Source organism: Vipera berus (assembly GCF_964194415.1).
Source record: "Vipera berus genome assembly, chromosome: 6".
In the NCBI taxonomy this organism is placed as follows: domain Eukaryota; kingdom Metazoa; phylum Chordata; class Lepidosauria; order Squamata; family Viperidae; genus Vipera; species Vipera berus.
Window position 1 is genome coordinate 30823815 of NC_138208.1, and position 15052 is coordinate 30838866.

General features: G+C 35.5%; 1 protein-coding gene across 6 annotated transcripts in view; it reads right to left on the reverse strand.

Moving 5' to 3' along the window:
* FOXP2 (forkhead box P2) overlaps window positions 1-15052 on the reverse strand; it is a gene marked incomplete at both ends in the record, with an annotated part of 376809 nt that overhangs the window by 45339 nt on the left and 316418 nt on the right. For all 6 annotated transcript variants that reach the window (XM_081330288.1, XM_081330287.1, XM_081330286.1 and 3 more), the window contains 6 exons: window positions 6661-6824; window positions 7577-7646; window positions 9677-9798; window positions 12271-12372; window positions 12504-12580; window positions 13032-13233. In XM_081330288.1, coding sequence (XP_081186414.1) covers window positions 6661-6824; window positions 7577-7646; window positions 9677-9798; window positions 12271-12372; window positions 12504-12580; window positions 13032-13233 — 737 coding nt within the window. The remainder of the gene's footprint in view (window positions 1-6660; window positions 6825-7576; window positions 7647-9676; window positions 9799-12270; window positions 12373-12503; window positions 12581-13031; window positions 13234-15052) is intronic.

The following is a 15052-nucleotide window of genomic DNA, read 5'->3' on the forward strand; positions in this document are numbered from 1 at the left end:
AGGGGGTAAAGGGAGGAGAATACAATTCAGGTCAATTGAAGCAACCCCCCAGGATTGTAACGCAAGGATAGAAATAGCGCCCCCTGACAGCCCACCTGGGTCATCCAGTCAACCCAATATACCCCAACAACAACAACAATCACAACAACAGCCCAATACGGAAACACCACCAGATCCGACCACACAAACAACAGGGTCAGAGGAGGTAGTCAACGGCGGTATTGAAGGATCCCCAGCAGTTAGTATGGCCAGCCGATATCCAGCCAGGCAACATAAACCCCCTAGCTATCTGAAGGATTATGTCAAATAGTAAATCTCATCCAGGGGGAAAGGGGTGTTGTGTACATAGTTATGGGAGTGGTTCCCCTGCGGCGGGAAAACCTAGGGCAATCATTGGCTGTTACTTCCGGCGGGAGATTCTGAGCCGGGGATTGGTTATGTTTGAATGAAACCTAGTATATAAGGTAGGGTTCAACGGAGGCTAGCCAGTTGACCCATGTGAGTTCTAATAAACGTTCATTGTTAGACATCGCTGTCTCCGCTCGTCATTCCGGACATAACAAGAGATCCTGGGTGGACATGGCAGAGTGACTAGATGAAAGACTCCTCAGTGCAAAACACATGAAAGCTCACTTGGATTCTCTGTCCTGATGAAACCAAGATTGAAATGTTTGGCCTCAATTCTAAATATTATATCTGGAGGAAACAGGCACCACTCATCACCTACCCAATATCATCCCAACAGTGATGTATGGTGGTGGCAGTACCATGCTGTGGGGGTGTTTTTCAGCAGCAGGGACTGTGGGACTGGTCAGGGTTGAGGGAAAGCTTCATGGAGCAAATAACAGGGATATCCTCAATGAAATCAGTTTTACAGCACTCAGGACCTCAGACTGGGCTGAAGGTTCATTTTCCAGCATGACAACAATCCTAAGCACACAGCTAAGACAACACAGGAGTGGCTTAGGGACAACTCTGTGAATGTCCTAGAGTGGCCCAGCCAGAGCCCTGACTTGAACCCTATTGATTATCTCTGGAGGGACCTGAAGATGGCTGTCCACTGACCATCGCCATCCAAACTGTCTGAGCTTGAGAGGATTTGCAAGGAAGAATGGGAGAAAATCCTCCAATCCAAGTGTGCAAAACTTGTTGCCTCATACCCAAAGACTCAAGGCTGTAATTGCTGCCAAAGGTGCTTGAACAAAATACTGAGTGAAGGGTCTGAATACTTATGCCAATGTGATATTTCAGTTTTTTTCTTTTTACTAAATTTACAGGCATTTCTAAAATTCTGTTTTCACTTTGTCATTATGGGATACTGAGTAGATTAATGAGAAAAAAAGTATTTTCAAAAACTGTAGAATCGGCTGCAGCGTAACAAAATTGACAAAAGTGAAGGGGGCCTGAATAATTTCTGAATGCACTGTGTAGATAGATAGATAACCTTTATTGTCATTTTTACTATGTGACAATGGCGCACATTAAACATGAAATTTAGTTCCTTGCTCTCTAAGTGTACATATACATAACACACATTATGTTATAACACCCCCCCTTACATATAAGTAAGATATAAATATTAATCACCATCCAACTTGAATACATAATGGAAGAAAGAAGCTTTAAACTGTATGCCTTACAGTTTAAGAAATATTCTAATTTTACACACAGAGAGAGACGTTATTCCTCTTTCTAGTACTCAATGTCTGAATCAGAGATTCTCCCCCTTTTCACAAATACTCACTTTAGCAACTATACAGGTCTTTAAGAGCAATCTTTAAAGAATAAATGCCTCAAGAAGATAGAATGCTACCTTTTTGTTCATTGTGCTTGTCAATTTGAAATGGCAGGTAGTGTCTTAAAACTGAAATGTTCACTTGGATAGACAGAGCCTACATGAATCAGATAATAGAAAAGATTAAACAAAACTGTAGCATTTTATAAGGACTGCATGTAACAATCTTCTGTCTTAAACTAAATTGAGCAAGAAAGCATATACAATACATTACTCTGTAGATAGTGTTTCAATCATTGCTTTGCCTTTAAAGATTACAGAATTAAATACTTCAGCATTTTAAATCTGTTCATATATTACCACTGTAGGATTAAATGGTACTGATGAGTGAGGAATTTAAAAAATGGTATAAGCACCAGTATCATCACTGACTCAATTAAATGATTTTCAATCATTCTTCCAAAGCTTGGTACAGCTTTAAGTGTTTGATTTATTTTATAACATTCAATGTCCAAATCTCACCTAGTGAACAAGAACTTTGCATCACAGAAGCTTTACACAGTAGAACAAACCTCCAAATAAATTCAAAAGTATCATGAGATGGGACAAAAAGCAGAAATACAAAAATGCAAAGACAGGATGACAGAAATGATATGAAGTTTAAAATACAAGGGAATGAAAGAGATTGAAATTGAAATGATAGATAACCTACTGTAAGTAATGTGAAAGCATAACAGTAGGGGACTGGAATAATCAGATATGGAACAATTTGACAATAGACTGGTTTCAAACTGAAGCACCTCAAAAAGACCTTAAGAGCAAAATAATCACACTTCTCTTTGGAAATAAAATTTAAAGAAGAAAAAAGTTTGAAAATATGAAAAGCCTGATCTTTATGCTGACCAAATTGCAAGAAAAAAGGATAGGATCGAAAGTTGGAATTGTAAAGAAGGTACAGGTTGAGAAAAACGGCTGAAACAAAAGGTGGAAAAATGACTGAAAGTATGCAAAGTAAGATCTTTCTTGCCTAGAGTCAAAATGTAAGATAAATAACTGTTTGAGTTCATATCTTTCAGATTATTTGTCATCTTTTTTCCCCCACACATTTTTTCAACTCCCAGTTTCCTTTTCTGTAGCAAACATGCACACACAGCTGTCACAAGAGATTGAAGCTAAAATAAAGCAGAATAGAAGTATTCTATATGGCACTGAATGATATACATTAACATGGCAATAAAGAATACTTTCAGAAAACAGTTCACTGCTGTTTTCTGGGTCAGTGCCCTGGGAGTTAAGAAAATAGTGATAAAACCACTGTGTGCTAAAACATACTCTGGAACAATCTTTTACCAACTCTCTTCTGTCCTTGGTGAATGAATAATATATCTATGACAAACGGTTCTATCTCACATTCTGTTTTAGTTTATAGGATATCTAGATAACATCAAAGCCAAATCGAAGGTGAAAGTGGGGAAGAACTTGTCATTTGGCTAATGTACAAAAAATTCTAGATCAGCATTGTACCAGGATTATGAGAAAGGATCAAAGAAAAGCACCTTCCTTTAGCAATCAATTTAGACCTCAGTTTCTCCAGAGAGAAATGGAGAATTGGCAGCATAGAACTAGAAAAATATTTATTTGAAGATTTGGGAATTCAGTGAAAGTTCTGTTCCTTTAATAAGTATTTCTTAGTTTTGTCCACACAGTTTTTCACCACATAGCCATCAGCTCACACAATACACTCAGAGCAGTAAGCATACAAATATTTCAAATTTTCAGAACAAAATTAAGACATTTTTTTTGTGAGAAGAATAAAAACTGTGGCTAAGTGCATAGAGGAAAAAGGCAGGTATGGAGACCACAACTCAGAAATTCAAAGGATGACATCTTTAGCAAGCATTCTAACTCATAGAGAAACTGCCTCATTCATTCCTGTTGTTTAGGATTTCAGCCATTGTCTGATAAAAGCAGTCATGAGTACAGTCCAAAGAACTAAAGATGCATATGAATCCAACTAGACTCAGTACACAAGAGATCAATCTGCACATATTTGCAAAGAAAACTTTGCAAACTACAGATTTAGGGTTTGGGGTTGTTGTTGTTGTTTTTGGTAAACTTCCAAGGTATAAAGAATTCAGATTCCCATGGTATTCCTATAGCATACCACGAGAATCCTATTCCTTATATTTTGCTATGTTATATTTTTTTTTGAGAGAAATACAAAGTCATGTGTGCATGACAAAAGTTATATTCTAAGTCAGCCTTATTTTATCTGTTGTATGAGTGTCTAATAATAGCCTTATCTGCAATTAGAAAATCAGTGTATTGGCTTTAACCCAATATAAATCAATTTTTTTGAGAATATCATTTATTAGGAGTTCCCAGTCATTTTTAAATATTTAATTATATTTAAACAGTGCCTGATGCCAAAATAACTCACATGTAGAGTTATTATTATGGTTTGTCGCACAGTCAGCCAGATGTTCAGGCCAGATAGCTTCTCTCCCTCCCAGATTGAATGTTTGGTTTACTTGGTTCTTTATATATAGTAGTTTATTGATAGAATGGAAATTAATGGCTTAATTTACAGCAGGCTTTAGATGTAAACATACTCTCAAATTAGTTTTCTGCATAATTTACAGAACTGTGTTTTGCACATGGCATATGTGGTACCCATGCCCTACTTGACATTATATAGAAAAAAAATAAAACATAAATAGTTGTGCTTCATGTAAATGAAAAAACTAGATAGATGATCTAAGTCCTGTTTGCTCATTACATTTTTATTTTCTTGGTATTTTAGGCAGAAAGAGAGCATTAATACACTCAGAGAATTATTAAAAGTAAAAGGCTTCAAGCTACTGAATGCATGGTTGATTGTACACATCACAAAATATAACAGTTTTGCTCTGGTTGCTCACTTTACTTGTTTCATAGCACTGCCATTCTCAAGAGCTTGTAGTCACGTTTTTCCTACTTCAATTTTTATTGCTTCTTTTATATTATTGAATATATCTAAACATGCTTCCAAAACATAAATTCTTCCATAGAGGAGGAAGGGGAATTAGTGGTTTGGAATTCAGTAAAGCACATTAATATTTTCCCTCATTCTTTGTGCACACTAATTTTATTTGTTCAAGATGATACAATATATGTGGTAGTGAATGAAACAGATCATCTTAAAAGTGTAAAATATATCTGTTAAAGTAATGCATTATATAAAAAGGCAAATCAGGAAACAAAATATAAAACTTAAAATCTATAAAGGCAAATGAAAATACACACCTTGAAAATATAACGAATATAGTGGCTTGCAGTTACTATTTCAGCATTGCACATATAATAAATATTGAACATAATATGCTAGAGATAAAAATAATAAAAGGAATTGTAGTACATGTTAAATACAGTATTATTATGGACATGATTGCATATTTAAAAGTAAATAATCCTACAGCAAATTTATATCTATGTCTACTTAGATGTCATAGCACTAATTAATATATAGATTACCAGGAAATCAATACCTCCAAGGTATGTGTTTTGCTATTTACTAAACAAGATATTGCTACTTTTTACAGTGGTGATTAAGGCAAGACATTTCTTAGGCTTTAAACACATTCCTGAAAAGCCCGATATATCAATTTTTAATAGTACTACTCTCTGAGCTGCATTAAAAACATTGTAGGGAAAATTTTTGGAGTAATTAATGATATAGTTAGCTCCTAAATATTAATAGAAATTGTAATCTTGCATAAAATTTAACATATAAACCTTGCCAATACTGACACACCAGTAATTAAAGTTGAATATGCAATTACTGTGATTTACAAGAAAGTAAAACACTTACACTTTATTAGTTTCTATGTAAAATTGGGGTAACAGTTAAACTTTGCATTGCATGTTTTTGTTTCTTAAAAGAATAGTATTTCTGTAACAGTCCATACATATATTTCAGACCTGAAAATACAATTAAAGTATTTCTGATTAGAATTCTTTTGTGAATTTACAGATTTAACTTAGGAAAAGAATCCATATTTGAAAAATGAAGTTGTATTATCATGCAATGAATAAGAAGCATTTGCCCAATGGAAATCTTAAGCATGCATTGAAGCACCTATTCCAGTACTTCCCAAACCTTTTCCTTTGTTACATAAGAGCCTTGGTGGAGCAGTGGGCTAATGCCTCCTTAAGTAACACCAGCTGCCTGCAATTAGTGCAGGTTCACATCCCACCAGGCTCAAGGTTGACTCAGCCTTTCATCCTTCCGAGGTAGGTAAAATGAGGACCCAGATTGTTGGGGGCAATTAAGCTGACTTTGTAATAATGCCGCTTGGGGGGGGGTGTGTGAAAGCCCTAACAAGCAGGCATATACATAGAATGAAGGCTACTGCTAAGCTTGTAAGCCGCCCTGAGTCTTCAGAGAAGGGCGGGATATAAATGGAATTAAAATAAAAATAAAATAAAAAATAAAACTGCTTATCAGAAAATCTTATTGAACTTTGAGTAATTCTTTTCTTTAGCACTGTTGTAACTTCAAATGGTCATTGAATGAATGGTTGTAACTTGAGGACTACATGTATTATAAAATCAATATCACTGAATGAACTTTATATCATTTCAACAAATTATCATTGGTAATTTCAGCCATTTTCATCTAAAAAGGAATACTTTGTGAGATTTTCAAATGTATTTTATAGGTAGCAATCTTTAAGTCAAGTTAAATGTCTTTGTTGTGCTGATAAGGGTTCATGTGTTATTATACAAAGAAAAACCACTTTTACCTAATTTAGGGTAATTTAATGAGGTTTGGGAAGCACTGGCCTATCCGTAGGCCAGTTTCTGGACATTCTTACCTGTTCTGGAAAATTCTTAAGCAAGGCAGGACTTTTTATTTATTTTTTTCCATACTGGAAGATACTTACATGTGAGGCTGTGGAGAACAGCCTGGACTGCTATTTCCATTGCTGTCAATGTGCTCCAAGGAACCATTGAGATCTTCATGGGCTGCTTGTAGTAAGCCACTGGATGTGTTGTTTATTAATCCGGGATTACCAAGCAAAGGTAAACTACTTTCTGCCAGTGCAGCCTAGTAGTGTGGAGATGATATAGCATTCTTAGGGTGCTTAATACATACTGAGGTATATACAAGTAAACAAATGTCTAGAGAAAAATTTGTTTTGTTTTTTTCTATATCTGAGAATATATATACACACACATGCTTAGGAGTGCTGAATGGAACTACTAAATATATTTGACACTGATATGCACCATGTCTTCTACCTTCAAACTCTTTCTGACTCTAAAATACAATAATCCTAAACCTTATGTCCTAACATATAACATACATTTTGTTTCTGTTGCCAGCCTGTATCAAAAAATAAAAAATGACCAGAACTTAATTCAAAGAAAAAAGTTCTGACATTTGCCTTTTCTGCATGAAAATTATATCTTACAATTAAACTTTTTTTTATATGAGCACCATGTTCTCTAACACTATGATATGAAATCATTCATGACAGCCTGGATAAATATTAATGCATATTCACATTCATTTGCAAAAGCTTCTATCAATCTAGTATTTGCAATAAAACAGAGTGTTCCAGATTTTGCCACAGGGTGTCCTTCTTGCTTCTTTACATAAAAATGAAGCGAATTAGAACAGGTACTTCTTGCTGTGCTAGGTGATACAACTTCTTTGGGAGATTAACCCACCTATTAACAATGCCCTAGATGCCCAACTAAACATTAGCACATGGAATCATCTTTCATACAAAAATTATCTTTCATGCAAACAGAAGGAAGTGGTCATATGAAGAAATGAATGGTTTAATGGTTTACCTGTAAGCTTGCATTAAGTGCTGCTCCATAACCTAAACTGGTGGGTATGTTTTTCACTAACGTTGGACTTCTGAAAATAAACAATTTTTCAAAGAGAAATTGATACAGCATGGAAACACAACAATTTTTACATCAAAGAGAAAAAGAACTCAGGATTGATGGAATTTCAACTGATTGTTAAGTCAATGTATTAATCCACAATAATTGATCAATATTAAAGTATTAAGTGATCTATTGTCATTGGACTCATAGGGTACTCCTATAGAAAAGTCCAGTGAAACAAAGGATGTTCTAAACCAGACATGTCAAACACAAGGCCCGGGGGCCAGATCCGGCCCGCGAAGTGGTTTCATGCGGCCCACGAAGCCATCCTGGAAACAGTGAGGGAACGGCCCCCACTGCCTTGGCCCTGGCCCAGAGACCCTCCTTCTGCCAGGGACCCTCAGATCTGTCCCACTCCTGCCCAGGCCCCCATAGGCACCCTTGATGCCAACGATGTAGAGCTGGCCATGCCCACCCAGTTAGGCCACACCCACCCAGGCCACACCCACCCGGCCCCCTGAGGGCAACCGCAATGCTGATGCGGCCCTCAATCAAATTGAGTTTGACACCCCTGTTCTAAACAGTGCATAGATTCTCCACTGTTGAACAGAATTAACATGAACTCATTTATTTATCTACTAGTTTAAGTCCCATCTTTTCCCATTAACTCAAGTGCCATATATAGTACTCTTGCCTCTGATTCTTCTACAAATAAACAAAAACAAGTGCACCCAAGTCCTGCCTTGTGAAGTAAATTGGGCTGAAAGAATGTAATTGCCCCAAGTTATTTAGTGAGTTTCTGTGGCTGAGAGTTCCCAATCAATACTTGAACCACCACTTTATTTCTTCCATAGAAGCATCTGTTGATAATAGTTTCAATTGGCTAAAAATGTCGAACTGTAGTTATCAACATGCATGCAAGACTGAACTGGGTATGTGTTTGTGTGTGTGTGAGTGATGTGCAGGGACATAAGGAAATAAACTCTTCTACATGTTTGTCACAGACTTTAACTTAAGAGTTGAGTCACAACATTCCTTCCTTTACCCTTTCCTTTTCCTTCCCTCCTCTTACAATATTTCAACAGCAGAACATGTGATTATCCAATGTGAGATTCCATTTTAAAATAAAATACCCCCCACACACTCTTGTCCACATGGAGTGACCAGATCGTTTTTTACAGAGGAAGACAGAAAGTTCTAGCACTTTGAAAAAGTGATTGACTTTTGTCACAAAAATGAATTCATTAAATGGTGGGATAAAGAAAAAAAGAATTTTTCTGTCAATTGATTAGCTTTTCTATATACTTACACATGCAGTCTATAAACTGTAATTTAATTATATCAAATTAATATAGATGAATAAACTTAGAGGTTTCTACATTTAAGGTGCAAACAACAGAACATAATGCAAATATTATTCTGTAAGATCTTTCTATAAATATTGCTCACAGAAAGAAGGTAATTTTTGTGATTAATAACTTATGGTTTAAAATAAATATTTTTAATTTTTGTTTATTAGAATTATTTATTAGAATTATTAGAATTAGTAACATTACAATTAAAAGATAGGGAGCTAGGATTTCTTTTAATCCATCAACCATCTCCAGTGCGATGGTCCCCTGTTGACCCGCAAGCCAACAGAAAGAACCAAGTCTTCTTGAATGACTTGTGACTTTGTTCAAATGTTTAGTGTAAAAAGAAGCCAACATCAAGAACTACATTCACATTGAAAATAAGAGGTTCCTACCAAGTGTAACAGTTTTCTTTTATCCCAAGCTATGTGGTATATTCCAGTTGCAATATCATGTAAATTTCCCTGGGAATAAGCCCAGCTGAACTAAATAGATTTTCAAGTAAATCAGCCTAGGATTTTGCTGGAAAAGCAGAGCAAAGATGATCTGGAAAATTTAGTGATAATTTACACTAGATCAATGTAGCAACATAACCATATGAGTGTGAGAGCTATGACATTCATATGCACCATTTGGAATGAAGCATAACAAAACAATTCAGCTGAAAAATGAAAGGGGAGACCCATCCTCCAAACCTCACACGTACCCTGTTATCTTTTGTGACCTTCTTTTCTGATACTCTACTTCATCCACTGTCCATACTGCTCCTTTAACATTTTCTACTCGAACAAAACACTTGTGCAGGCTAAGATTATGTCGTACCGCATTCTAAATCAGACACAAAAGAAATGGGGGTGGGGAAAGAGAGGTAGTAAAATTAATGCAATTTAAGAAAGCTGCCAATGCCATTACTTAATCTTCTTTCTCTAAATCATAGCACAGAGAGAGAGAGAGAGAGAATATAGTTTGAGTGTGGAATTCAATACATAAAATACTGCAACCACCCCCCCCCCCCGACACACAAATTATTAGAATCTGCAGTTTGAACTTTGTGATAGCAGAGCCTTCCAGGCTATTTTAATAATAGCTGTGTCAAACCCTTCCTTTCACTGAACTGGTCTAAATTGCAATATCTGTACAAATTATAGTATCTTTGAAAATGCCAGAACAATTAGGTCAGCTCTGTTGTGTCCCTGATCAAGCATTTGGGGATGGTTGAAATGTCCAAAGGAACCAGTCCTGCTTGAGGTATTAAAATGCTAAAAAGGCTACAGTGACAAGTGTTAATTTTGCACAAAGCTCTATGCAAATAAGCTCAAAGGCATTCTTTTCATCCCTATAATAAAGAAATGACTGATTTTGTTTATTCTGTATTATTAGATGACATATCCAAGTTGAAATGCTTGTATAATAGGATGTCTTAGATATTTTTTAACAGAAAATTTTCTCAATAAACTTTTAAAAATATTATGTAGTATAACAGAGTAAAATATGCTAGTGTAAGCCTTTGAATGAGAAAATACTTGAAATGATTGTATTTAATGGGTGGTAGCTTTCTATACAACAATTTATATTTTAAAAAATAAATTATATCATTCTGAAATTTTAAAAATGTCAATCAATAAATAAGCAGACTGAGGAATTTGCAGAGAATTGTTTCCCTAAAAAGTAGATTACAGGTTTCAGCAAATATTTCTTTCTGTTAAAGTAAACTGGCAAGTACAGCCATGTAATGACCTAATTCTCATTTTACGAATATAAAACAAAGTAATTTTGATGAAGATTTCTTTCTATTTGCACAAAGATATGCTTCTGGCTGGCTTTAAAAGAAGAATTCTTTTTTTTTAAGGAAGCATAAGCAGATAGTAAAATAGCATCTGACCTGAAATCCAAGGATTTGATTGATCTTAATGCCCATGGCTCTGAATATGATAATTTTAATATTAATGAGCAAATGAGCAGTTTTATTATGCATGCGATATAGTTAGAACTAATAAGCTGTTCAGAATGGGTTTTGCTGGATCCCCAAGCTGTAGAGATGAGACCAAGCTAAGATATTAAATCACCTTTCATTTCTTTTAAAATTTCTTTCAGTAAATCAAATGATGGAGCATTCACTACATTCTTTAATGAATAACAAAAAAATGTATCTAAAACATAAATATTACTTATAAAAAAGACCAGAAAAAACATGTTTTATATATTTTCTTTATACAAAATATATCATCCAAATAATATGCATAAATAGAATAGTTATCATCATTTAAAATATTGTAATATCATAGTGTAACAACTAATATCATCTAAGCATTTTGTAAGTTAAAAGCTTTTTTGAATCTTATACTCCTACATCTGCAATCACTCGCTAGGTAAATTTGCATTTTAAATCCAAATTAATTCATTTTGGCATATCTCACAGACTAAAATTTTAGTATGCTGATGAGTTCTTTGCTACTTCTATTTTTCTGAGCTACAAACAATTTCTCTCTTTTGTACCAAATTGCTTATGGCTAATTGATGTTTCTGACTGCTTTTTGAAATGAAAATAAAACGTCTGCTTCATCTGTGCTGAGTGCTCTTATCTTTCAAGACATTGCTCTTTCCCCCAAAAGAGAATCAGACAACACCGCCCCCCCTCACCCAATTCTTCTTCTCCTTTTTTTGATCCTTGTAGTAGGATCCAGACAATAAAGTTGTTTGGACAAGGATATGGATGAACCCTTTTGTCTAAGTAAATAAACTACATTTATAGCCTGACAGGATAATATTCACTTTCTTTTCTTTTAGTTCCAGCTGAGTAGCCATGGCCCTCAGTCCTGTGGCAGCTTCAGTCTGTATGATGAGGTATGATGTGTTCAAAAGGCACAGACCAAGACAAAACCTACACTCTCCATTTGTTGCACAAGGCAAATAGACATTTTTCAAACTAATTAGCCAATAATATGAAAGAGAAAAAGTAATATGGTGCGACTAAGAAAGGTGTTGATGATTGAGTGCTCACACTGTAATTAGTGTGTCAGGCCCTCATTTCTCTGCCAAGCCTCAGCTATTAATTGCACCAAATTAGAAAACTATATCAGAGGTAAAATTATTCTTTCACTTGTCATTTTGAGAGAGGGAATTCATTCCATTCAAGAGGCAGGTTAAAAAGAGGGGAAGCAGATACTAATCTGCTTATGTCATGTAAATAAATGTTCCTGGTGCTATCGTAAGGGACTTGCCTAGACATTCTTTTAAAACAGCTGGCACTGATACACACATTCTCTTTCATACACACACACACACACACACAAATGTTACCTTCCAAGTGGCTGCATTGCGCCTGAAATAGGCAAATGTCCGTGTAAACCAGCTATAAATTTCATTGAGTGTTAACTGCCTGTCAGTTGATTCCATGATAGCCTGAAATGAGAGAGACAAGATACAGATTGATACAAAATAATGGTTTAACAAGCTTAGTCAGTACTCTGTTCTCTAGCACACCTTTATACGTTCTAATGTAATCAGTAAAAGTTACTTCTCTTTCACCTTACCTGCCTTATGAGAGTTGCATAAGTAAACGGCGGTCTGACATCTGCATTTTTATAAAACTCATAGTTTGGGGCAATTTCTGTTTAAAAAATGGAAACATTTGGTGTTATTAGTGAGAACAGACATAACCCATGGCACTGATGAAAAGTGTTAGCTGCACTTCAGAACATCTTGACTTACATTTATGAAATATTTGCATTGAAATTAGCATTCACTACCAACATGGGGCCATTTTTTATCTATTAATCAGAGTATATTCTTATGTGACATGGCATGTTTCTTACCCTCATTCCAACCCTATCATTGTCATAACAGCTATTTAAAAATCAGTCAGCAAACTCTGTAATCATTTTCCTTCAATGATTATTGATAAACCTGCAAACTCTCCACTGAAATCACATATAGACAGATGTTCAGATACTAAGCATGATTTTATGTGTTAAATAAAATAAAGCATTTCTTGGACTTTCCAGATCTTGTTCTCTAAATGCCTCTATGGATGTTTAAGATACTAAACCACAGGAGCTTACCTGATGACATGGGAATGTTGTATTTATCTGAATGTCGCCTTCGAATGGCTCCCACACTGGGTACGCTGGCTGGGGTGATGACTGAGGGTCCCTGGGTAATTGGAGTAACTGGGGCTGTTGGAGTAGCAGGTGTTTGAGGTAAACTCTGAGGGGATGTCTCCAAGATGTTCTTTGACATGGTGACACTGGACACCAGATTTAACTACAGAGGTCCAGGAAGGAAGCCAGAGGAAGATACATGAAGAAAAAAAGAGGTAGAAAGAAGCATTTAAATGGTTTGATGGATGAGAAAAGAATCTTTCTATGGTTGTGTAGCCACTAATAAGCTGCAAGAGGTAAAAACCAAGCTCAGCTAATTACAAGATGAAACTGCATCATAAGAAATATAATTAATGTTACTCGGAACTATTCTGCCAGTCCTACTAGACTTGACTAATAGTCTACCCCTGTAAAAGTATCCTGTAGTTTATTATTGACAGGTTCTTTTGCAGGGCAGGCTATCACCAGTTGAAGCCCCAGGATGAGAACACAGAGGTGCTTGTAATTTTGGCCAAAGTGACTCAAAATAAGTTCCTATTGTGCTGCTGCTGGATTTCCTTTCTTCAGCCCCAAATCTCAGCTGAGAGGCTCCAGCCAGCTGGAAAATTTTACACTGACCTTTAGTCTCCTTGCTAATTTTGTGGAATGGTAATGACATTACTACATATTCAAACAAAATTGTCTTAATTGCAAATTAGCCAGAGGAGGCTGAAAATTTTCAAATTAAATCTGATTGGAGATGGAGAGAGGGAAATGGAATTTCTTCACTAACAATCATTTGTGGCATGTGTTAACAAATATAATGAAATGTCAAGTTTGCCAATTCCTCTGGAAGTATCATTTTCAATTTATGATTACAGTGTCACTTATGGCTGATGTACCCTAGAAAGAGGATGTCACAGTGGGGAGAAAAAAAGAAAGAAGGTGAAAATATATGCAAGCTGTTTAACAGTGTTTCCTGCATTACACCCCTCAGCAAGAAAAGCCTTGCTACTCATTATCAAAAATGCATATTAACTCTGTCATATTTACCATACATCTTTTGTCATAAATAGCATCCAATTAGCAAAATGGATAATCATGTCAGTAACCAAACGATTTCTGCCTTCTCCTTGGTTGATACCCATCAAAGCTACAATAATTCTATATGTAGAAGTGAAAGGTGGCTTGTTGAAATTATAGAAAGAGCACTATCTATAGGGATATTATCTCATGCATTATCTAGCACTGAAATGAACAGAAGCTGGGCAGTAGATGTGCCTTGATGGACTAAACAGAGATGATTTGGTTTTTACACTAGTAATACCTGCTTTTTAGAACCCAAATACACTTAAGATAAACTGCTTTTCAATGGCATAGAACTTTAATTGATCTTTCTTTGTGGATTTGTTTTACACATCTAGTCAGGAGAGAGATTTGTTAGGGAAGCAAAAATTAACATATGCTAGCTAATTGTTCTGCTTTCATGGGCAGCAGCCAGCAGAAGAGCATTAGCAGTCTAATAATAACGACTGGCACCCTCAAGGCATCCCGAGTGCATCTGTTCCTTATAAGTCACAAACTGTTTTTCTTTGTTAAATACATATGGGGTTAGAGGAAGGAAGGAAAATAGAATGATTTTGCTCACTGCTGTCTTCAGTACACGGGTGAAATGTTTTAGTCTGTCCAAGAGGTACAAAAGAATCTTTGATTTTGTGTAAGTGTATAAATCAAAGCAATATGAATTCTTGCTACTACATAGCAGAGTAGTAATGTAATACATATACTACTACAAATTCTAAACTGACATGTCAATAGTATATTTTATTTCATTTATCAAATACACAAACACATACATACACATTTACTTTAAATTGATATTCCACTATTTCCCACCTCAATTTTTTAATCACAATGAAAATAAAATAAAGTTCTATGGGAAGATTGTACATGCTACAAACCTATTGATTAAGTACAGACAGGTTTGGAAATGCTAGGGTTAG